Here is a 21,726-nt window from a genome sequence, read left to right on the forward strand (position 1 = left end):
TGCCTGGAGTAAGCATAAGAGCAGTATTTGAATAGCTTTTCACATGCATTTCACTTCCTTTCTCCCCATTCCTGTGGCGCCGCTTTCCAGCAGCCTAGCCCGAGGCGAACGCAGGCCCACTTGCGCGCGCAGGCGCACAGGCTCGGTCCACCCTCCTCCCTCCGGCCCCGCCCCTCCAGGCCCCCCGCCGACACGCCCCCCTCCCTCGCGCTCTGGGCGGGGAGATGAGTGTTAAAGAGGGCCTGCGACCAATCCGCGCGCATCTCCGGGAAATGGCGCTCTGCACTGGCAGACCAAGTCCGATGACGTAGCCACAATCCAATCCGCATTCTAGGGGCGGGGATAAAGTCGGGCGGCGCAAGGCCGTACGAGGAGACCGCCCGGTGGAAGCACGTGACTTTGGTCTGGAGCCGGAAGTTACCGATCTGGTGGGCAGCGTCCCGGGTACCTGGGGCTGCGATGGTGAGTGAGGACGCATGCGCGGCAGTAGGCGCTGAGGGTGCTGCATCCCTGTTCCCCAATCTCTTCGGTTGCCCCCTCCTTGGCCTGCACTCCTCCCTCACCTCCTGTGCGCCCCGGGACAGAGAGGAAATAAAGATGGGAGGGGTGGCGACGCGGAGGGCTGACGAGGGAGATTTGTGGGAGGGTGTACGGGGGAGTGGGGAGTAGTCCCCGGGGGAGGGGTGGGCCACAATGGGAATTGGAGAGTGGGCTGTGGGGAGGGACCAGCGGGGTATTAAAGGTGGGATGCCGAAGGCCGTGGGGAGCCCAGGGGAAGAGAGATGGAGGCTCAGGAAGATCAGTGTTGAAGGCCATGTAGAGGGAAGAGGGTCTGGAAGGGCCTTGGCTGGGGAAAGAGGCCTGGGGGGCCATTCTCAAGAGAGACTTGAGCTTGCTAAGCACCATCCTCCTACCATGCTTCTCACTGATTGCATCTTTACCCACTAGACTTCTGCACTGACCCAGGGGCTGGAGCGAATCCCAGACCAGGTCGGCTACCTGGTGCTGAGTGAAGGCGCAGTGCTGGCGGTGCGTTCTGGGAAAGGGGGGTCCCCCAGGTGCACATGGCCTGGTGATCCCTTCTAACATTGCCCAATTTTAGACCTAATTTGCCTCTGCTCTCAGTCTTTTCCTGGCATCATATCTTGCCATATAGTAAGCTTTCAGGAATTAATTAAATCAGTCTGTGGGATCTTAGTCTCATAACTGTTCTGAGGTAAAAGAAGTTTACTAACCTACCAAAGTCAGACAACCAGTTATGGGTGTGTTGACAACTGATATTACCCGAGTTATTCTTGAGTGTGTCTTCATTTGGTATCTGTTGAGGCTTTGTATTTTGTTTCATAGTACAATATAGTGTTAGCGCTCTAGAAGTTTTCAATCTAGCTAGAGAGACAAGGCTTAAGCTTAAAAGTTGAAAGCAATGGGGCTGCCCCATGGCCAAGTGGGTAAAGTCCGTGCGCTCTGCTTCGACGGCCCAGGGTTTGCAGGTTCCCATCCCTGGTGCAGACCTACTCCACTCGGCCATGCTGTGGAGGCATCCCACATACAAAGTAGAGGAAGATCAGCACAGATGTTAGCTCAGGGCTAATCTTCCTCGTGCAAAAAACGAGGAGGATTTGCAATGGATGTTAGCTCAGGGCGAATCTTCCTCACCAAAAAAAAAAAAAAAGAAAAAAATAGTTGAAAGGAATGTGAGTGGTAAAGATTACTGAAGGAGTCTAGAAAATGAAAGATTCAACCCCTCATTTTATAATGTGTTTTGGCAAGGAAACTCCCTTTGAAGGGGTAAGAATTCAGCTGGGCTTAAAGGATGGTTGGTTGTGCACAGGCAGAAAAGGAGGAGAATATCCGGGGCTGGGAGATGGACATATTTGCAGGAGTGTGGCACAGGCCTGTCTGAATTAGGGGTGGGTGTATGTTGAAAAGATTTGGGGGAAGAAGAGGCTGTGGTAAGGAAGGATCTGATTGTGGAGGACTTTCAAGGCAGGGTTAACACGTTTGGATTAATCTTGAGGGTAATAGGCGCTTTGAAGGGTTTTTGAACAGAAACATGAGCTGATAAAATAGTTGAGATTATTCTGCTAGGTGTGAAGATGGGCCGGAAGGGGCAGGATTCAGAAGCAGGGATGCTGCTGCTGAAATTGAGGGATGAAGTTGAGCCGGCGGCAGTGAGAAGGAAGAGGGGAGATTTTAAAGCAATCAGCATATCTTAGTAATGACTAAAGATAGGGAGCAGAGGAGACACTCCTCCATCCAGTAAGACTTGGAACTCAAGCCTAGAATGATGGTGCCTTAACAAATGGAAAATGAAGAAAGGAAGTTGATTGCAGAAGGGGAGAGGTAAGGGGAATTTTGATGGCTCAACTTTAGACACTGAGTTTGATACAGCATAACAGTTAAGATATATTACTAGGAGCTATTCTAAGCATCTTACCAATGTTATCTTACATAACCCTCACAACGAGCCCGTAAGATAGGTACTGTTGTCCCTAATTTACAAATGAAGAAACTGAGGTACAGAATGTCCAAGAGAGCAAAGAGCACTGAATTTAACCTAGTGAGCAGTGGGAGGCCCATCTCAAGGAGGTAGGAAGTGGAAGTTGAGACAGTCACCAGAAAAGAGGAAGCTCAGGCCACTGTCCCATCACTACCCAAGGGCTAGGTTGTAGGCAGAGTTCAAGGACAAAGGGCTGTTTATGTTTCAGATTCTGCAGACAGGGCAACAAGTAGGAAGACTGAGGAAAAGCCAGGGCTTTGAACAAGTCAGTGGTGGGTAGGCACTGATATCTGAGAATGCAGTTTTATCAACTAAGTGGGGACAGGGAGAGAAATCAAGTTTCAAGGGATTCGCAAAGAATCATCAGTAAAGAAATGGTTGAAGAGTCTCTGCCCCTTGGGGACAGCCCAGTTTTATAAGGATGAGAAACAGGATGGCATTAAGGGGAGCAACAACATCAGAGGAAAGTTTTAGGTTTGTTTTTCCAAAACTAGGGGTCACCTTGCAGGTATCGGAAAGTGCAGAGGGAGAGATTACAGATGCTAGAGTCAAAGGGACTGTTCCTGGAGTCTTTTCCCAATTCTGTTCCCTAATTTCTGCCGTCCTCCCTCCTCCGTCCGCATGCAGTCATCTGGGGATCTAGAGAACGACGAGCAGGCAGCCAGTGCCATCTCTGAGCTGGTCACCACGGCCTGCGGTTTCCGGCTGCACCATGGCATGAACGTACCCTTCAAGCGCCTGTCTGGTGAGCCCCAGCCCCTGCCCCTGGTGGTGATGGGGGGGGGTGGGGGAGTTGGGTGCTCCGAGGGCCTTCTCAGGGAAGAACACCTGTCTGCTACCAACCTCCCCCCGTCTCCCCCTGGGGCCGCTGGTTCTGGCCACTTTCTTCCCCTTGGGATTCACTCCTCTATCAGAATTAGGAGAAACCAAGAGAAGGAAGGGGATTTAAGGGAGACCGCCCATCTTCAAATCTGTCAGCCTTCCACTATCAAATTTTTTTGGCTTTTGATCCCAGCCAGTTTGTGTGTGACCCCATGGAGAACACCACACCCCACTAACTCTGTGCTCCCTTCCCTCTCCCGGGGCGGGGGAAGGTGTGTCTCCCCTCCAGTGGTCTTTGGAGAACACACGCTGCTGGTGACCGTGTCAGGACAGAGGGTGTTTGTGGTGAAGAGGCAGAACCGAGGCCGGGAGCCCATTGACGTCTGAGCTGCCAGAGGGCGAGGGCCAGAGGTGGACTGGGTCCCTGAGCCTCTGTGATGAGGAAGACGCTGACCTCCTCCACCTCTTTCTTGGCTGGCTGCTAGAGCTAAGGCTTCTCTCACTCACTTCCTCACCCCACCTGGAAGAGCAGAGGCTTGGGAACTTTGCACTATGTTAAGGAAAATGAGGGCAAGGGGAACTTCCTCTTCCCTCCCTCCCTCCTAATAAATGTGAGTCTGATGTTCCTGGGCCCAGGGATGTGTGTATGGGGGCGAGGGGGCCAGGGGGGTGTCTGCCACCTTCTAGAGAGAGAGTTGTGTACCTCAGCCCAGAGGACTCAAGCCAGGCCACCTCTTGGCATATAAAACTGGGAATCAGGAAAAAAAAAAAAACGGTGGGAAGGGAGCTGAGGGGAGCTATGTGTTGTGCACGCCAAAGGGATAGTTCTGAGCCCCTGGGTCTCTGCTGCCACCAACACACACAGAACAGTCCTCCCTCCTGAACAGGTGTTTAATAGTCTGATTTCAGTTGGAAGCAGTCATTGAAGAATAAGTTACAGGAACAGACAGACAAAAAAGAAAACAAAAACCCCACACAACTTAAAGTGCTTCAGGCTGCAAACGTAAACGTGAGGGGCAGGAGGAGGCCACCTAGCTATCTCCCCTGACCCCTGAACAGGAGGGTCATTGTCATTGTCAGGTTCCCTTTACCATCACCACCCTCTAATCAGCCCTGCGGGTGGGTGGGCGGGAGGGAATGTGAGAGGCCGGAAGGACAACTTAATAGGACTGAGGAAAACACTTTGTAAACTTAGAACAGGGTACGAGGGCGGGGGCCAGGGAGCTCTTGGAGCCCTTGCCTTGGCTGAGGGGTGGGGCCAGCCCCCCCCCAGGAGGTCGGGGGAAATACTGTTGGCTTAGTGCTGCAGCCATACCCGCCCATTTCACAGCTTCTTCCCTCGTCCCTCATCGGCAGACACAGACAGGCAGCCCTGCTGGGCCTCCTCACCCACGGTGGGAGGCATCCCAGGGGAGGCACAGCCCGGAGCGAGCACCCCCTGTGGGGGCTTTTGATTTGTGGGAGTGTCAGAGGGAGGAGAGCAGCACGGTGCTACTTGACAGGCTCCACCACCAGGACCTTGCACTCACGCTTGGCAATCTTGTCCAGAGAGAGCACAGCCTTGTCCGGGGGCAGGTAGAGGGGGCGGCCGACAGGTGAGGCCACAGGGGGCGTGATGGCCCTGCGCTCCATCACACTGCCTGACCTAGGGGAAGGCAGCGGCTGTGGGCGCTGGTCAGACCCCACACCCCTTACTGCTCCCTCTCCAGTTCCGGCCTCTACCAAGTCCACCGGCAACCCCTCCCGCGGTTCCATACCTCATGAGGTGGCTACGGGAGGGCTGTTGGTGGGAGAAGGACTGAGAGCGGCCCAGGCTAGCCTGGTGCCTGTCCACCAAGTCCCGGACGGCAGGACTGCTGGGGCTGCTCTTGCGAGAGAGGGGCCGGGCCTCGGGCGGAGGGTGGGACACGCTGGCAGTGAACTGCAGCTTCAGTTTCATGTGCTGGCTCAGCTGGGGTGGGGAGACACAGATCAGCATTCCCGTTCGCTTCCAGGCCCCAGACCTCCTTTCACATCATCTTCCCACTTGACAGGCGCATGTTGGATCTAAATCCCACCCTCCTCTGCCCAGCTTTTTAGTGCCACCCATTGTATTTCACAGAAGCTAGTGGTCCCAACTCCTCCCAACCCAACATTCTTTATCACTCACCACACAGCCCAGCCCAGCTCCCCACCTAGCCCACCTCGAAGAGCCCAGTCCTTAGAGCCTGGAAGGCCACACTGAAGGTGAGCGCGCTGCCCTTCCGGGAAAAGCCGAGGTTGTTGAGGGGTGTGTGGCAGACAACCGAGTCCAGGGCTGCCTGCATGGCCCTGCGCTCCTCCTCACACAGCTGCTTTCCTGGGGGACAGAAACAGCAACCAGTAAACCCACCTGTACAGTGTTCTCAGTTCACAAAGGGCTTTCACAAGCAGTTGTTTGATCCTCAAAGCCACTCTGGAATAAACTGAGTATATGTTATCTTTTGCCAAATTTTATAAATAACAATAGCTGATATTTACTGTGTGCTGAGGTCTATTCTAATCAATTCACATACATTAACTCAATAAATCGCCATTAACAACCCCATGAAGTATTTTCTCCATGTTAGAGATGAGGAATCTGAGGCTCAGAGGGGTTAAGGAACCTAACCAAGGTCACACAGCTGGTAAATGGGAGAGGGAGAAATCAAACATACCAGGGAGCCCAGCTCCCGTGTGAATGCCCTTAAAATCACTCTGCCCCGCTGCCTCTTTAAACTCTCCATCTATGACACTATGGAGACCACCTAAGTACAAAGCCAAAGCAGCCCACCCCAGGTCACCCACATCCATTTCCTCCTTTCCCCTCCCCTCCTTCAGACAAGATCCCAGCCTGGCAGCGCACCCACCAGCCTGTGCGTGCTCTGGGGTCCACACAAGCCTCACAGCAAGGAAGTCTTGGAGATTGTTGAGCAGTGTGTAGGTGACAGTGAATCGCTCATAGGTCCGAACGGGGGATTCACAAGAAGCAGTCATCACAAAGCACGGGCGGTCCAGGCGGATGCTGGGCAGGCTAGAAGCATTGAGAGAGAAGGAAGCGGGATGCACGTGTTGCAAAACAAAGGTGAACAGGATGGTGCCCAGTGGCGGCGAAGAGCGTCCCACAGACTCACCGGTAGTGGGTGTAGATGCTTTGGGTGAAGGGCAGCTTCGGGGTGGACCACTGAACCACAGCAATCAGGGGAACTTCTAGGCCCTGCGGGAGGGACAAAGGGAAACATCACAGGTATCAGATGTTCCCTCTCACCTTAGTCAACCCCCCCGGCCTTTCCCTCCCACTGCTTTTTCTTAACCTTTTTCCTTGAACATGCCAACCCCTTCTACTCACCTCCTTGGCTCCTGGAGGGGGCTGTTCGCCCCCTCTCAGCTGAAACAGGAAGTTGTGTTCCTCCAGGGCACTAAGTGGGCAGGGGAAGCAGCCAGAGGTACCAGGGAGCCGGCAGAAGGAGCCCATGGAGACTTCCCCAGATTGGTGACTAGTTTAGAAGCAAGAGGGACAGAGCTGGGTCTTTCCAAGCCAGAGCTCTTGGCCTTGCCCTCATACCCACCACTTCACAGCCCGGCCTCATCCCAGGACCTCACCAGACATTGTCCACCAGCAGCACAGAGCCATCAGGCATGACAGGTAGATAACTGGCATTGAAGTTTGGGAGAATGCGGATATCCCAGATGGAAATTTCCTCCTGGGAAGAGCTGTTCAGCACTGTCGGAGGTAACCAGCTCAGCTCAGAGTATCTGGACCCCTCGGACCCCAACTTTACCCCCGAAACGGACCTATCCCCACCAGCCTGCCCAGAGTAGCTGCCACCCGGTCAATGCCCTTGCTGCTACCCAAGACCCGAGCCGCCCATCTGCTCACCCTTGAGCACAGTCAAGTGTTTTCCAGCCACAGTGAACTGGCGGCATTTCAGAACCGGAGGGGGCAGCAGAGTCAGCAGGGTGCTCACTGCGGGAGAGGGCAGAGGCAAGGAACGATGGGCTGGGCGCAGACCTCACCTCCACCCACAGTCATAACCTTTCTTTGCTCCCCCAGATCCAGCACTGGCCAGGATCACCTCTCCACTCTGTCCCCCAAATTCCAAACTCCAGCGCTTCCCCTCTGCCTACTCCTCCCCACCTTGGGCCTTGAAAGCGCTCTGCTCTCCCCGGAAGGTCTCCCCAGGAGATCGGGTCTGCAGCAAGCGCAGGTAGCCTTGATCTCTGACCTCTGGTGCCTCAACCTCCCGCTTCCACACGGTCACTACAATCTGAACACAGGGGACGTAGGACCACAATCAAGAGGAGAGACAGACAGCCGAGCCTTAGAAAGGGAGTCTGAATGAGGACAGCAGCTCCACCCCTTGCCAATCTTACCTTGGCCTTAGGTGTCCCTGGAGGCAGTCTATCCAGTGAAACGGTGAGTGGGAAGATGACCTCATCTGTGGACACAATGGGTTCCTCCACAGGCAGCTGGGGTGACGAAAGGGGTGAAGAGGTCAGGAGAGTCAGAGGCAGCCTGCAGCGTCCCCTTTAAGATCCGCGGTGCGTGGTGCTTGCCCTCCCCTCTCCGCATCCGTCATCTGCCTCCAGCTTCAGGCCCCCAGCATCCGTCCCCTTCCCCTCCCGTCCTCGGAGCCCAGCACACCGCCCCACCGCCCCGTGCCCTGTCACCCCGAGCTCCTCACCGTGGTCGCTCCCGCTGAGGTAGCAGGGCCCGGGCCGTGGGTGAGGAGGGGGCTGCAGCCTCGAAACAACCCCCCACCGCCAGGATCCCCGCCCCCTGGGGGTTCGGAATCCTGGTCTCCGGAGCCCCCGCCCCCGGGCGCCCCGCCTCCAGCGCTGACCGAGGCCAGGGCGGCCAGGGCGGTCGCCAGTTCCGCCCAGGACCCCCGGGCGCCCGAGCCCGGGCCGCCCCCGGCGCCGGAGCCCGCGCCGCCGCGGCAGCGCAGCACCAGCAGGAAGCGGACGGTCTCCCCCAGGTAGAGATGGTTGCGCCGCGGCAGCGCCCGGTACCGGCCAGGGTCCCCCGCCAGCTCGGCGCGCGGCGGCAGCGGCACGGCCGGGAAGTACATCGAGTAGTCGCACTGGGACTCCATGGGGCGGCGGGGACGCGGGGGCCGCTGGGCTGCGGCCGGGGGTCCGCGTCCCCGGCGGGGGCTGCGCGCGGCCGGCCGGCCCGACAGACCGGCCGGGGCCGGGAACCGGGGCAACGAACCCGGAACCGAGACCCCGCGGGGCCGGAACCGGGGTGCGGGGCCCAAAGTCTGGCTAGAGACCGGAAGCGGAAGGGAAGGGGCGTGGCCTCCGAGGCCCCGGAATTTGTGGGTGACCGGACCGTGAAGGAGAGGGGCGGGGTCCGGCTGGAGTTAGGCTGCGGCGAGGAGGGCTTAAGAGTGACTACAGGGAAGAGATATGAAAAGAAATGTTAAAAAAAATCCAACCCCGCTTCTCCCAGGAAGATACTCCACCCCCTCCCCATTCCGCCTGATATAAAACTAGTCGAAGTTTAAAATTATTTATTCATTCAACAAACATTTCTCAGTGAGATGAGCATAGTCCAGTAACAAATATTTCATAGAGAAATGGACGCGTTATGCCAATCCACCATGTCCCAGACTTTCTCTGGTTTACTCCGTGGTTTGCTCCTCCAGGGGGCTTTTGAGAGTGCTACAGGGACCTGCTGTGGGGCTGGACAGGGGAAGGGGCAAAATGGGAGGGGAGGAGGGGACACTGCTAGGAGAGGAAAAGACTGGGATTCCTTGGCACGGGCTGGAGGACTTGTGGACCACATCCGTGTAAAAGCTCCATTCGTTGTCTAGGGAGCAGACACGCTTTCTGAGGGCAGCAGAAACGCATGTGGCTGTCTCACACTCCTCACGTGTGCCCTTCTAGCTTAGCTGCTCTTCAGCCTAGGACTTAGTACCCTGATGCCTATGGGGAGAGTGGCCTTGGAGTTTTGAGGGGCAGAGAGACTGTTGGGGGGAACTGCTTAGCATCTAGCTTGTCCTTGTACTGTAGCTCAGGGGTAGCCAGGCGCTCACACTCCTCCTGGTCTTGGAGGCTCAGTCCACTCCGAAGTACATAGCCCAAAACCTTCCCTGACCCAAACTGGAAAGGGCGGAACCGACGGTCAGTGATGTATTTGGGATCCAAAGCCTCACCCCCGACCAGACAATGTTTAGCCAGGGCCTCTCGGCGAGCCCGGAGCTCCGCCACAGCATTCTCCAGCCGGCTCTGGCCGTATTGTTTTATCCGTGCCCAGAGACTGTGGTTGAAGTGAACATAGAGAGCCCAGTCCAGGTTGTTCCAGGCTCGGGCCCGAGCCGTCAGCTGCCTGTCCTCGGCAGTCAGTCCACCACTGCTGACAGCGTTTCCGCCCTGCTCACCTCCAGCCTGGGCATTGTGCATGAAGCCCACCACGTCATCCAGACCCCAGCACAGGGCGTCTGCCAGCAGAACCAATGACTCATCAAAGTACTCAGCCACCAAGACCAAGTCAAAGACAGAGTCCAGCCAGGCCAGATTCCACTGGATGAAGGATGAGGACCCCAAATCTAAAGAGGCGGGGCTGGACATCTGGCTGTGACCATCAGCAACAGTGGGAGCAGGACGGAAAAGAGCATTGGGATCCTGGGTGTGGGCTCGAAGGTCAGTGCCCGAAGGCAGGACACGCAGCTGTGGGGGGTTGGGGTCCTTGAGGGGTTGAGGATTCCCTCTCTTGGTCTTCATCTCTGGGGGAAAGGGGAGGCCAAAGTCAAACCATAGCAAGTTGCGCGCATAGTGGTCCCCGCGGGCCCCAGGCCGGTAGAAGGCTCGAGGATTGGCCAGGAAGGCAGCCAGGGATGGCGCTTTGCGGAAGGCTGATGAGGTGGATTTATAGTAGGAAAAGGCAGAACGGGCCAGAGCCGCTGGGTCTCGGACAATGGAAAAGAAGAAGCTGTCGGAAGGCATGACCTGAAGTACCTGCAGAGGAGAGAAAACAGGCGTAGGGAGAAGAACTGGGCCAGAAGAGCAAGCCCAGTGCCCACTGATCCCCCAGCCCTCTCAAACCTCCTTCTGACAGCTCTGCTGGCAACCCCCGGCTTTCTTCACTAGCTGCACAGCTCTTGGCCAAGGTGCTTAACATCTCTGAGACCCAGTCTGCTCATCTGCAAAATGGGGATCATCCTATCTTCCTTCCCAGGTGATTATGGAGGTTACATGAGATGAAGGCTATGAGGGAACCTGGACCGTGGGAAGCTCCTAGACAACATTAGTTTCCTTGGGCCTTTCTGGCTGCCGTGGTCAGTAGAACCTCTAGAAACTAAACTTTGTATTCACTTCTCCAACAAAAATCTCTGAAGTGCCTACCCTGGGACTCTTGGTCACAGCTCCAAGAAAGGAACTGGCCTCAGGCCTCCTCAGGGGGTCACTGGCAGCAAAGGGGGAGGAGAAGAGGCAACAATACAGCTGTCTCAGGTCTAGGCATCAGATGGGCAGGCCAAGCTCAGGATGGCCGAAGGACACTTCTAGGGCTCCTGGGCATCTTGGAGAGCAAAAGACACCCCTGCAGTGGGCACTGGGAGCCATGGCCACGCAGTAGGGTGCTGCCCTGAGGCCTGCGACATGTGATCCCACTTCTCAGCAAGGAAGAATTGAGCTGAGCCACACCCTAACGTGGGCCTGCAGGCAGAGCCACATCAGAACCCAGCTCCCGGGGTCCCTGAAGTTTCTGCCTCTGAACGCGGCTTTCTTCCTTGAACCTGACTCTCTGACGTGATGTCCTCCAGCCCGCTGTGCTAATATGGGCATGCCTGCAGGGCAGAGCTTGTGAAGTGCGTGGCTCTTTGAAGGCATGGGAGAACAGTGCAGAGCACAGTCTGTGGCATCACGTGGACCCAGAATAAAATCCCAGTTCAGCCATTTACCAGTTGTGTGACTTTGGGCAGGTTATTGAACTTCTCAGAGCCTTCATTCCTCCATCTCTAATTCTGGGTTAACACTTACCTTGAACGTGGAAGTGCATGGAATATGGTAGGTATTCAATGAATGGTGGTGACGATGAAGCTAATCATCCTAACCTCTGGAGAAAACTGCCTCAAAGCTCATTGTCATTGCCTCACTCCCAACATGGCCCCTCCCTGTCCATTAGATCACATCCAGCCTACACACACTTACTCCCTCTTAGACACAGACACACACACCCCCACCATGTCTTTCTTGATGTGTTGCTCCTTCTAGAAGTTCTAATATTCTCCTTACTACAAAGTTATATCCGCCCTTTCCTTTACAACCCACCTCTCCCCAGAAAGCCCACCTCTTTTGATGAATATTCTCCCTGCAGTTCCAAATATAAATGTACACAGGCACACATGCCACAGAAAGTGCTTCAAATTTGGAGCAGATGAGCCTGGGTTCAAATCCTAGCTCAGCCACTTTCTGTTAACAGAGGCCAGTCACTTAGCCTGTCCAAGACCCAATCTCCTCCCTATATAATGGAGACACTTACAATATCTTCCTGGCAAGGTGATGGTAAGATTAGCACCCAGCACTCAAGAAGTATTTGCTAAAAGTTAGTTCCTTCCCTGTATGTTTTCATTGGCACATTGATTTTCTTCTTCCAAGAGCTCTCAGGTTCCTGTGTGTGTTACAGATGACGCGAGTGTGTGCTCTCGTCTCCCCCTTTAGAACTGAGGCTGGGGGTGTGGTCAGGACTTGGCTAGGGCTTGGCATATAGCTGATCCTCAAAATCTAGCAGACATGGTGAGGGCAGTGAGAGGAAGAGAGGTCAGAAGGCAGTGGCTGAGCCGGGCCGCTGGTAGTGTCAGTGGAAGGGGCAAAGAAGGGCAAGGGGCACCTGGAGGAAGAGTTGGGGGGGTCAGAGTTGGCAGGACACTGACACTCATGGGATAAATTGGTCAAGGAGAGAGACTACTGTAAGCTCCAGATGGGAGGAGGCAGGACTTCATCTCCCAGAAACTACTGGGGAAGGGACAGCTGAGGAGAGGTGCACAGGAATCTCACCTTTGTGGCCCCCATGCCCAGCTTTTAGGTGAGATGATGCCTGGGGGGCCCCCAGGCCTGGGGCCTCCTCCACTGGTGGTCTTGGCCGCAGGACGGAGCCCATCTCTCTCCAGTCCCACCCACCCCCTCTACACCCCTCACCTCTTTCAGGTTGAACCTCATGTGATGACAGAGGATGTGGAAGGGGGGCTGGGTGCCTCCACCCTGAGGGCGGTAGCCTTTGACTCGAGAGGCCTGGAAAAGCCTTGGGTAGCCGAACTGGTAGCGGGCGGGGAGGGCGAAGCGCAGCCCGTGTCGGTCCCCGTAGCGATGAAGCAGGCTCAGCACAGAGCTGCTCCCGGATTTATGCGTCTTCAGGAACACAAGTCGCTGCCGAGGTGGGCAGGATGGAACAGCTGGTCCCGGGGATGGGGCCCAGGGCTGTCGGAGCTGCAGCCCAGGTAGCCTGGGGAGAGACAGCAGGGGAAGTGTCCTGTTCCTTACCAGCAGGTGGATGGGGTGTCTTGTGGAGCAAGGACAGAGGACAAGGAGCCTCTTCTGAGTCCCCAAGAGTCACAGCCCCAGGTGGGATGGGGAGGAGCAAATGGGGAGCATCTAGGGGATGTTGGGACAAGATGGGAACTCACCTCCTCTGGAAGGGACCCCCCCAGAGTTGGAGGGCAAATCCGATGGTCATGAGGACTCCCAGAGCCACCCCCAGGCTCCGAGGCCCCCAGCGGCGCATGGTCCTGGTAGAAGACAGAGGGCCCATGTGGCACAGGGAAGGGTGACTCTACAGAGGGACAGGGCAAAGGCCAGGCACAGAGGCGGAGACAGCTTGAGACTGCCGTGCAGCCGCGGAAGGCGCCGGTTCGAGATCGGGGGGTCATTCCCCAGGCCTGCTCGCAGCCCTGGTTGAGTCTGCCCCCTGAGTTAGCAGATTTTTGCCTCTGTCAGCGTCTAGAAGGGAAATGAGGGGAAGGAGGGGGGATCTAAGGAGAGGGTAGAGCCTTCTCTCCTGCGGCTGTAGCTGAGACCTAATTCAGGGAGGAAAACGGGGTGGGGGGGGGACGGGGTTGGGGGGGGGACGGGGTGGGCGGTGGGAGATCTCTCCACGCAGATCTTCCGGGTGGTCCCACAACTACTCTGCTGTCAGCCTCCAGTTCCCCCAGCCCCCATCTACAGTTTCTCCCTGAGCCTCAGAGCTTTCGAAGGGAAGGGGAGAAACACTGAAGACCCTGTAAGAAAGATCTGATTGATCTACTCATACGACAGTGAGGTGGCCATCGCCAGGCCCCTGGCTTCCTCCTGAGCTCCTCTGTCTGTGACAGATGGGGATGAAGAGCCCCATCCGGAGGCTGAGAGGGGCAGCCATAAGGAGGGAATGAGGGTCAGACAGGGCACCAGCTGATAAACCCAGGGAGGTTAGACTACAGGGGTGACTTTATAATGAGCAAGAGTAAGCTATCCCTTCGTTGTAAACTCAGGCACTCTCCTTTTCCCCTCTCAGCACAGGGCAGAACCAGGGTGTGAGGGGCTGAGGGAGAGGTGGGTTGCTTAGGAAACCCAGATCCCTCGACACGCACCCACACAGCCCCATCCCCACTTTCCAACCCCATCAGTGCACCCAGAGGAGATTGAGAGGGTGGGGCTGGAGAGAGAGAGAGAGACAAACCCTGTGACACAAAGATATGGAGAGAAAGACGCAAACACTGAGCTTCGGAGTTCCTTCCCAGGCCCCAGCTTCCGAATCAACTGGGAGTCCCGACCCGCCCCTTCAGATTACAACCCACGGCCTCGGGCCACGGCTGCTCCAACAAGCCCCGACAGCCCCTTCTAGGATCAGCCAGGGGTGACCCCAGGCAAAAGAGAACCCACACTTGCTACCTAGAGACCCGCCCCCTCTGGCATCTTCCCCAATTCCCTCCCCCCAATACAGCCCTCAGGAGCCAGCCCCGCACTGGACTCCCTCCTCTGTCCGGATTTCTTCTATTCCTTCCATCCATCTCTGTCTCCTCCCATTACCCCCATTCCAACGCTCTGTCCTCTTCAGATCTGATGAGTGCTCAGTCTGTCACCAGCCCTTTGTTGGCCCCCTCCAGGGTTCTCTCTGTGAAACCCCCAGGTCTCCTCCCATAAATTCTAGAGTCCCTCCACTGGCCGCGGCCGTGGCTTCACTTGCCCACTCACCAGGCCACCTGAGGAGCAGCTGGGAAATCAGGTCTGGCCCTCTCGCCCGCCCCAGCCACCGCCCAGCTCCTCACTCTGCTCAACTTTCCCCATAAACTTTCTCAGCGCCCAAGCTCCTCCCCTCTCCCTCCCTTTGTCCCGCCAGTCCCTGCAGCTGCTCGGGCTTTGATCGCGCCTCTGGGTCTCTCCCTCCCTGCATCTTTCCCTCTCCACCAGGGCACCCAGCCCGCCCTTGGAAGACGCCACTTCTACTCTCCTTTCACACTTAGGAATCAATTATACCTGCTTCTCTCTGATTTCTGCAGAACAAAAGACTCATTCAGGCGAGAGAAAGAAAGGAAGGAGAAAGTTGAAAGCCGACCTTGTCAAGGACATTACAAGGTAGCCAGAGGCTGACACACAGAGAACAGGGGCCCCCAACCAGAAGGCGGTGGGCAGTGGAGCAGTAATATTAATGATGTCTTGGGTTCCAAAAGAATTTTGCCAGTGACAAGGTGCTTCCTCACACAGTTCCTATTCAGTCCCCACACATCTCCCCATTTTACAGATGAAGGTGCTCGGCCCCAGAGGGCAGACAACTTGCCCAAACTCAATCCCAGGGGACAAGTTCCAAGAGAGGCACAAAGCAGGCAGAGACCATCACAGAGGCTCAAGGGTCTCTGCCAGGAGCCCGGGCTCAGGGAGGGATACGGACGGAACAGAAAGTCACACATGAGGTCCAATAAATTAGCCATTTATTTGCAGAATAAACACTGAAACGTGAAATGGGGAGGCTTGTGAAGTATGTGGATGGCAGAGGTTATAAGATGAGCCCCCCCCCATTTTTTTTTTTTTTTTTTGGTATTTTAGTTTAAGAATTCGATACAGGAAAAACTCAATAGAACCCAGGCCCATAGATCTTGACATCCTATTCACACACACCCCAGTCCCCTGCCCTGCACCCTGTCAGCACCCAGCTTTGTCTTTTTTTGAGACCAAGTGCCCCCACCCCTCCCCACCTCCAACTTCCTTCAAACCCCACCCCCCAACTGCAACTCTAAATCTCGTCCCTTTCTCCTTGTTAGGGCTGACCACCAGCCCAACTTAGAGGCTTAGCTGGAGAGACCACACCTCCTTCCTAGATAAATACCCCCAGCCCCCCAGCCCCAGATACCAAATGAAAAAATAAATATTGTGAACACCCCCACCAACCCACCAGTGGGTATCTCCTGGATTTGGGGCCCCAGCCGTTCGCCCAAAAAGTCCCTTCCCTAACCCTCTCTGCAGTCCCCTTCGACTCCTCCCCAGACCCAGCTGAGGGGGGAGGAGGAGAAGGGCCATGAACCCTTCTGATGCTAGGGCACCCTTCCCCTGTTATCGAGGTCCGAGCAGGGCCAGGGCTGAGAGGAAGAGAATGAGGATGGGTTGGGTGTGAAAACCAATGGACGTCCCCCCAGTCCTGCTCTTGCCCTGGTTGTGGCGGACAATGACACCTCCTCCTTTGCCCCCAGCACCGTCCCTTCGAGGAGGGCGAGGAGGCCGGGCTGGGGGGGCCACAGCTGCTGCCCCGGCCATCCAGTCATCTGCATAGTGTCCCTCTCCAGAGCCACTGCCGTCCTCATCTACAGGGAGGGACAGGATCAGAGATAGACAGGATGGAAAAGCCAGGCAGCAGCAGACAGAGGGAGACAGAGAGACACAAATAGGGAGAAAGAGAACTCAAGATAGAGACAGAGAAAGAGAGAGAGACAAGTAGATAGATGGAGGGTGGGAGGAGGGAGAAAGTGAGTGACAGGAAGGCAGGGAGAGAGATCAGACAGCCATGGAAATGAGAGAAGGCGATGGGAGACAGGACAAGAGACAGTGAGACAGAGCCAGAAAAAAGAGAGAGACAGACAGATGAGGAGAGAGGATAAACAGGAAAAGACGGGGAAAACAGAAGTACAAAGCAGCAGCCAGCAGATGGGAAGAGGGGTGGGGGGACGAGAGACAAAGACAGTGAGAGAGAGAAAAAAATGAATGTGCATGCCTTGCTTCTCTGGCAAACTTTCCCTTGGGGAGCGAGCCCAATGGCAACCCTTCTCCATTTCCCCACCTCCCCCAGGTTGCCCGCCCTCCCCCACCTTTGCCCACTCTAAGAAGCTTCCCGCTGTTCTGTAAGAATGTTTTTGGTGTCTCCCGCACTGGACTGTGAAGTCAAGGATAGAGACCCTCTCACTGGTCTGTCTACTCCTCACCTTTGAGGTGAGCGCTAAAAGAATGAGAGAAGAAAGGAATGATAACTGAGCAGAGATGCGAGGGGAGGGGCTCGGGAGGCAGTGGGCGTGGCCTGGAGCCTGAGGGTGGCCCGGGTCCAATCGCGGGAAGCCGGGAGGAGCCAGGCCCTCAGGGCTTCCCCGGGGCTCACCCCAGTCCTCCAGTTCCAGGTCGCGTCCCAGGGCAGCCGCCCTCATCCTGGTCGTGGCCGCGCGAAGCTGCAGCCGCCGCCTCCGCGTCTGGAGGTCGGGGCTTGAGGATTCCACATCCAGCTCTGGGTTGTCGAGCTGCTCGGTCAGGGAGCCCCCGACCACGGGCGACAAGTACCTGCGAGCAGAGCAGCCCCGAAGGTTCCCGCCCGGCCCCGCCCGGCCGCCCCCGGAGTCGGCCTCGTCCGTCCGCCCGCCGCGCGCCCGGCTCTCACCGGCCCCTCCCGGCTCCGGTCCAGCAGGGCGCCGCCTCCTGCGAGATGTCCGCCGCCATGCGGGGGTCCCCGCACACCGTCAGGGGCAGCCCGGCCCAGAAGCCCCTCAGCCGGCCCAGCCGCTCGCGGAGCTCCCACACCTGCGCAAGCAGAGAGAGCGGGCGAGCTGGAGCGCGCGCCCCCGCCGCCGCCCCGCGCGCGCCCCGCATTCACCAGCACTCACCAGCCGGGGCAGGCTGGTGCCCGCAGCCGTCGTGGGCCTCTCCTCCTCCGCCGCCGCCCCCGTCCAGAGCCGGCCCACCTCTTCCCGGGGCGCTGGGGCTCGGCGGGCACGGGCCGGCGCCGGCGGTGGGCTCCCGCATTCCTGAAACACCTGCGGCCCAGGGAACAGACCCCACAGTCACCCCACGATGAAACCCACACTGTGTCCCGACTCCAACCCTCCAAGCTCCCTAGACACCCTACAGTGTCTCCCTGACACCCCCACGCTGTCCCTCCACCCCAGGCCCTCACCTCCACCCTTCTCTCTCCTGTACTCGAAGTGACACCCCAATATGATCCCCCCCCACCCCTCAGACTGACGGACGCTCCCCCCTTCTCATGGCCCATGTACCTGGGCTGACACCCCCACACTGTTTTCTTGCAGATACATCAAACCTTCTGAGATCTTCACCCCAATAGACTGGGCTGCCAGCTCAAAGGAAAAGGGGCCCTGGAGCTTCTCAGCCAGGAAGAGGAGACCATCTTGAAGGAGGGGGAGAAAGAGAAAGGGTGAGATGAGGGGCCAGCCAGGGAGACACTTGCTGAACCAGGATGTTCCCACAAATCCTGACCCAGACCTTGGAGGGAAGCAGCAAGGTGCTGGATGGGGTAAACTCACATGAGAAGAGCCCCCCTCATACTTCCCCCTCAATATGGCTTAAAATTCCCTCCCCAGTCCACCCCCACCCACCCCCTACACAGACAGCCCTCCCAGGCTTTCCTGAATTCCCGCACCCAGATAGGCCCCCCAGTCAGGATCCATTCCCTGGCTGGTCAGACAGCCATGGGCCACATTGAGGCAGAAGCCACGGCAGGGCAGCAGCGAGGGGATCCCCCGACAAAGGGGGCAGCCTGTCAGACGCATCACAGCCCGCTTGCAGCCGTCGGACATCGGCACCTGGGGACAGAGAGCAGGGCTGTGTCATCCACAAACACCGTGGCTGCCCTCAGCCAAGCTTGGTGCTGGGCACTAAGCACATCCCACCCCACCTTCCCCAGGCTCTATAGGGAGAGCTGGATGCGAACGTCTAAGGTTGCTGACCCCATATGGCAGCAGGTGAGACCCCAAGACTGCCATAGATCTGAGGAGGGAGGTTCCTAGGGGCCAGGATGCAGGTACTGCTGGCTTGGGAGGGATGAAAGTAGAGAGACAGTGGGAGGTCTGAGAAAAGGTTCAAGGACAAGGGTGAGCCCATCCTGTTGGGGAGAGGAGACAGAGTGCAGGAGGTGAGGCTGGGAGGTAAAGGGGTAGGGGGTGGGAGGGGGACCTTGAAGGCCAAGCCAGGAATGTGGCCTTCAGTAGCAGGGAAGGGGGAGCCACTGAGGGGTCCTGGAGGAAACCAGCGGGGCCAGCCCTCTAATCCAGGGCTGCTAAAGAAATGAGCAGGCCCCCAGAGGCTGGCAGGGAGTATGAGTCATCAGAGGGCAGGAGAGGGTCAGAGGTGGGAGGAGGTCATAGATCTAGACACAAGGGAGACTTCAGTCCAGCCTCCTCCTTCCTAATTTACCCTGGGAGGCCAGGGCCTTGAGCTGATATCGGAAGGCCCCCAGCCTCTCCTGCCAGCTGTGCCTGTCTCTTCCTCATGGGGCCTTTCCTACTTCTGCCTCTCCCTCCCTGGATCCTGCCCACACTCAGACCCCCTCTAACCTTAAGTGCTTCGCTGACCACATTTCTTCCGGTCTCCAGGCCCTGGATAAAGGCCCGGGCAGCCACCAGGGCCCGGGTTATCTGGGGGAGGGGAAAGAAGGTGGGAAAAAACACAGGGTTGTTGTGGGTTAGTCAAGACTGGGGCCAGGTGACTGTACCAAGGGTATGGGCAGTGGGGATTAAGTTTGTGGAGTTGTCTTGGGGTGGTTAGGAGTGTCAGGTGGTACGAGGAGGCAGATTCAAGAGGCTCAAGGGAATTATAGTCTAGAAGGATCAAGGGTAACTGGGCTTGGGAAGAGCTGAAGGAATTGTGTTTTACAGGGCTTGGAAACAGAGGGACTGTGTATCAGCACAAAGACTGAACTTGAAGCCAGAATACCTGGGTGTGAGACACAGCTCTACCACTTACTGGCTGTGAGACCTCAACCTCTGGGAGGCTCAGTTTTCTCATCTGTAAAATAGGGATACTAATAGCTACCTTGCAGAGTTATGATGACAATTAAATGAGATACTGTAAGTAAAAATCCTTCTCAAATATTAAGTGCCTGATTCACATTTAGTTCAACCAGAAGAAGTCAAGATATTAGGATTAGGGAGGAGTTGGCAGAAAGGTGGCTGGGGGTCAAGAGCAGGTGAGTGGGTCAGTAATTTGTGTGAAACTAGAGCACAGAGTAGGGGAGGGGGGTATCCAATTAAAGGAAACCAAGGAGCGCTGGGTCAAGCAGAGGTGACAGGGGCTCAAGATAAGGGCACTAGGTCAGAGACGGCTGCCATGCAGGATGGGGGGATCACCAGGTCAGGGGTGACTGGGGCGCAAAAGGGTCATTGGGTTGGAAGTGAGTGGTGCACAGTTCAGAAATCACTAGGTCAGAGGTGGCTGAAGCTCAGGCCTTGGGGCCCCTCACCTGCAGGCGGAGGCGGCGGGGTGAGTCCCCGAAAGGCTTCAGAGAGTCATCAGCAGAGGAGGCGAAGCGCGTGAGGCAGAACAGGTAGTCAGAGGAGAAGATGTACTGTGGGTGCAGCAGGGGAAACATTCTCTCCAGGAGCTGTGCCCAGAAATCCACCAAGGCATCATCTAACCCCTCACTGGACCTCTCATAGTAATCCCGCAGCCGAGAGAACAGGCCGCTGAATAAGGCGCTGTACTGGGAATACAGGCGGCCGTAGGAGCGGTGGAAGAGCAGGGCCAGGGAGTGCTCAGATGATGAGAGCATCTCCCGAAAAGCCTCTGTGGCAAATGCAGAGAAAGGGGTATGAGGTGGGGTGAGGCCAGAGAAGGATGGAAAAGGGCAGAAGCAGGAAGAGATGGGGAAGGGGAGAGAAGAGAAAAGACAGCTGAGTTAGAAACTGAGCAACTCTCCGAGACCTGGGCAGACTGGGAATGGGGGGACAGAATGCTAGAGAGAGCCTGGGGTGGGGAGAGGGGGCTAAGCCAGGACTGGGGTGCCTTAGGGATGGAGTAGGGAGTGATGACAGAATGCTTGCTGGGGTCATGAGCACAAAGAGGAGGTGTGAGGCCAGGTTCGGGACCCCAAGTCCTCACCATCAAATTTTCTGTGCCGGGCAGCCAGTGTGTGAACCAGGAAGGAGCCGCTCTCCTCCACCAGGCCTCGGAAGGTGGCCTCAGTCTCCCACGTCAGCCTCTGCTCTATCTCACTGGAACAGCAGGTGTACTCCTGGGGACAGATCCGGAGGTGCTCACCTGAACAGAGGAGACACAGAGGAATGGTGGGAAGTGATGCTTGAAATTCCTTCCTTCTCCTGCCAGTCTCTGGGAGCCATCCCTTCTCTTCCACCTGTCTGGTCTCTTTTCTATTGTCTGCCCCCCTCATTCACACCTGACCCTACCCCCTCCTTATTGTCGCCTCACCTATCCCAAGTCTACTGCCATTAGACAAGGGATCAAATAATGATGGACCAAATTATTGATCAGAGGGTCCTCAGGTGACCTGCCCCAACATCGCACACCCCAGGCCTCTAAAGAATTACAGGATGGCTTCTATGAGAAGAATGGGGTTTGGAGGGATGGGGTTACTTGGTAAGCAATAAAGTATTATCAGAGAAAGAGCTCCTAGAAATAGCCAGGCGAAGAAATTGGGCTGTGAAGAAAGAAACACAGAGGGGGATGCTAATTACTAGAAAGGGATTCCTGGGGTGGGGGTGGAGTAAGAGAGCTATTCTGTGAACAGGAGAGTTATTGTGATCCTGGCAAGGAAGTTCAGGAGGAGGAGAGGCATTATTAGTACGGGACGAAAAGATGATTATAAGGGTCACTCTGAAAGAAAGAGAGTTATCGTAAGATGGGGAGGACCCGCCTCCGCCCCCCACCCTCGTCCCCCGATACTCTAGTCTTCCTCTTTCTCCTCACCTGAGATCAGGGCGGGAGGGAGTAGGCTTAAGCTATATCCCCGGGCCCCCAGCACCTGCCGGGTCTCAGTGCAACTCCGGGTGACCTTTGCCTCGCTCCCGGGTCCAGCACCAGGACCGGGACACAGAGGCAGCAGCAGTAGCAGAAGAGATCGCAGCGCGGACATAGCTGCTGCCGCCCTGGGACAGCAAAGTGGGTCCCAAGGAGAAAAGAAGAGCCGCCCGAACTCGGGAAGCCGGTTCTCTGCCGCGGGACCACCACGCCGGCCAGAGAAAGAGCGCGACTTCCGAAAACTGAAC

At 56.6% G+C, this 21,726-nt stretch overlaps 4 protein-coding genes across 8 annotated transcripts; 1 reads left to right on the forward strand and 3 right to left on the reverse strand.

Moving 5' to 3' along the window:
- Positions 1–257: 257 nt before the first annotated feature.
- On the forward strand, positions 258–3,952 carry LAMTOR4 (late endosomal/lysosomal adaptor, MAPK and MTOR activator 4). Of its 3 annotated transcripts, none has more exons than XM_008527306.2 (4): positions 258–462; positions 949–1,029; positions 3,128–3,245; positions 3,612–3,952. In XM_008527306.2, exons 1-4 carry the CDS (start codon positions 460–462, stop codon positions 3,707–3,709), a joined length of 300 nt encoding a protein of 99 aa, XP_008525528.1. In that variant the 5' UTR covers positions 258–459; the 3' UTR covers positions 3,710–3,952. The 3 variants fall into 3 exon arrangements, with proteins under 3 accessions (XP_008525528.1, XP_070422388.1, XP_070422389.1); XM_070566287.1 differs by having other exon boundaries at positions 344–462; positions 3,595–3,952; XM_070566288.1 differs by lacking the exon at positions 949–1,029 and having other exon boundaries at positions 350–462.
- A 247-nt stretch (positions 3,953–4,199) lies between these two features.
- On the reverse strand, positions 4,200–8,579 carry TRAPPC14 (trafficking protein particle complex subunit 14). Of its 2 annotated transcripts, XM_008527371.2 has the most exons (11): positions 8,005–8,579; positions 7,694–7,789; positions 7,458–7,587; positions 7,200–7,286; positions 6,923–7,043; positions 6,669–6,816; positions 6,454–6,536; positions 6,190–6,353; positions 5,506–5,660; positions 5,080–5,273; positions 4,200–4,967 (listed from the first exon to the last, which is right to left on the reverse strand). In XM_008527371.2, exons 1-11 carry the CDS (start codon positions 8,413–8,415, stop codon positions 4,814–4,816), a joined length of 1,743 nt encoding a protein of 580 aa, XP_008525593.2. In that variant the 5' UTR covers positions 8,416–8,579; the 3' UTR covers positions 4,200–4,813. The 2 variants fall into 2 exon arrangements, with proteins under 2 accessions (XP_008525593.2, XP_070422385.1); XM_070566284.1 differs by lacking the exon at positions 7,458–7,587 and having other exon boundaries at positions 8,005–8,218.
- A 241-nt stretch (positions 8,580–8,820) lies between these two features.
- Positions 8,821–14,615, reverse strand: GAL3ST4 (galactose-3-O-sulfotransferase 4). Of its 2 annotated transcripts, none has more exons than XM_070566285.1 (4): positions 14,492–14,615; positions 12,949–13,261; positions 12,464–12,767; positions 8,821–10,282 (listed from the first exon to the last, which is right to left on the reverse strand). In XM_070566285.1, exons 2-4 carry the CDS (start codon positions 13,071–13,073, stop codon positions 9,251–9,253), a joined length of 1,461 nt encoding a protein of 486 aa, XP_070422386.1. In that variant the 5' UTR covers positions 13,074–13,261; positions 14,492–14,615; the 3' UTR covers positions 8,821–9,250. The 2 variants fall into 2 exon arrangements, with proteins under 2 accessions (XP_070422386.1, XP_070422387.1); XM_070566286.1 differs by having other exon boundaries at positions 14,327–14,501.
- Positions 14,616–15,271: 656 nt separating this feature from the next.
- Positions 15,272–21,593, reverse strand: GPC2 (glypican 2). The gene is made up of 10 exons (XM_070566289.1): positions 21,428–21,593; positions 20,603–20,761; positions 19,965–20,287; positions 19,060–19,140; positions 18,147–18,309; positions 17,764–17,894; positions 17,374–17,523; positions 17,151–17,290; positions 16,878–17,053; positions 15,272–16,092 (listed from the first exon to the last, which is right to left on the reverse strand). The coding sequence occupies exons 1-10, from the start codon at positions 21,591–21,593 to the stop codon at positions 15,845–15,847; spliced, it is 1,737 nt and encodes a 578-aa protein (XP_070422390.1). The 3' UTR covers positions 15,272–15,844.
- Between the last annotated feature and the right edge of the window lie 133 nt (positions 21,594–21,726).

This window comes from Equus przewalskii, chromosome 12 (assembly GCF_037783145.1).
Source record: "Equus przewalskii isolate Varuska chromosome 12, EquPr2, whole genome shotgun sequence".
Lineage (NCBI taxonomy): Eukaryota > Metazoa > Chordata > Mammalia > Perissodactyla > Equidae > Equus > Equus przewalskii.

Bases quoted from the DNA above. Each gene is read 5' to 3' on its own strand.
- TRAPPC14 (XM_008527371.2), bottom strand. From the start codon at position 8,415: ATGGAGTCCCAGTGCGACTACTCGATGTACTTCCCGGCCGTGCCGCTG. The intron at 6,537-6,668 runs GTGAGTAGAAGG...TCCCTCCCGCAG, and splicing joins CCCCTCCAGGAGCCAAGGAG to GGCCTAGAAGTTCCCCTGAT. The intron at 5,661-6,189 runs GTGGGTGCGCTG...TCTGTCCCCCAG, and splicing joins CCCAGAGCACGCACAGGCTG to GAAAGCAGCTGTGTGAGGAG.
- GPC2 (XM_070566289.1), bottom strand. From the start codon at position 21,593: ATGTCCGCGCTGCGATCTCTTCTGCTACTGCTGCTGCCTCTGTGTCCC. The intron at 20,762-21,427 runs GTGAGGAGAAAG...TCCTCTGTTCAG, and splicing joins CCCTCCCGCCCTGATCTCAG to GTGAGCACCTCCGGATCTGT. The intron at 18,310-19,059 runs GTTAGAGGGGGT...CTCTGTCCCCAG, and splicing joins TGGTCAGCGAAGCACTTAAG to GTGCCGATGTCCGACGGCTG.
- LAMTOR4 (XM_008527306.2), top strand. The intron at 1,030-3,127 runs GTGCGTTCTGGG...GTCCGCATGCAG, and splicing joins GTGAAGGCGCAGTGCTGGCG to TCATCTGGGGATCTAGAGAA. The intron at 3,246-3,611 runs GTGAGCCCCAGC...TCTCCCCTCCAG, and splicing joins ACCCTTCAAGCGCCTGTCTG to TGGTCTTTGGAGAACACACG.
- GAL3ST4 (XM_070566285.1), bottom strand. From the start codon at position 13,073: ATGGGCCCTCTGTCTTCTACCAGGACCATGCGCCGCTGGGGGCCTCGG. The intron at 12,768-12,948 runs GTGAGTTCCCAT...GTCTCTCCCCAG, and splicing joins GGGGGTCCCTTCCAGAGGAG to GCTACCTGGGCTGCAGCTCC. The intron at 10,283-12,463 runs GTGAGGGGTGTA...TCTCCTCTGCAG, and splicing joins TGAGGTTCAACCTGAAAGAG to GTACTTCAGGTCATGCCTTC.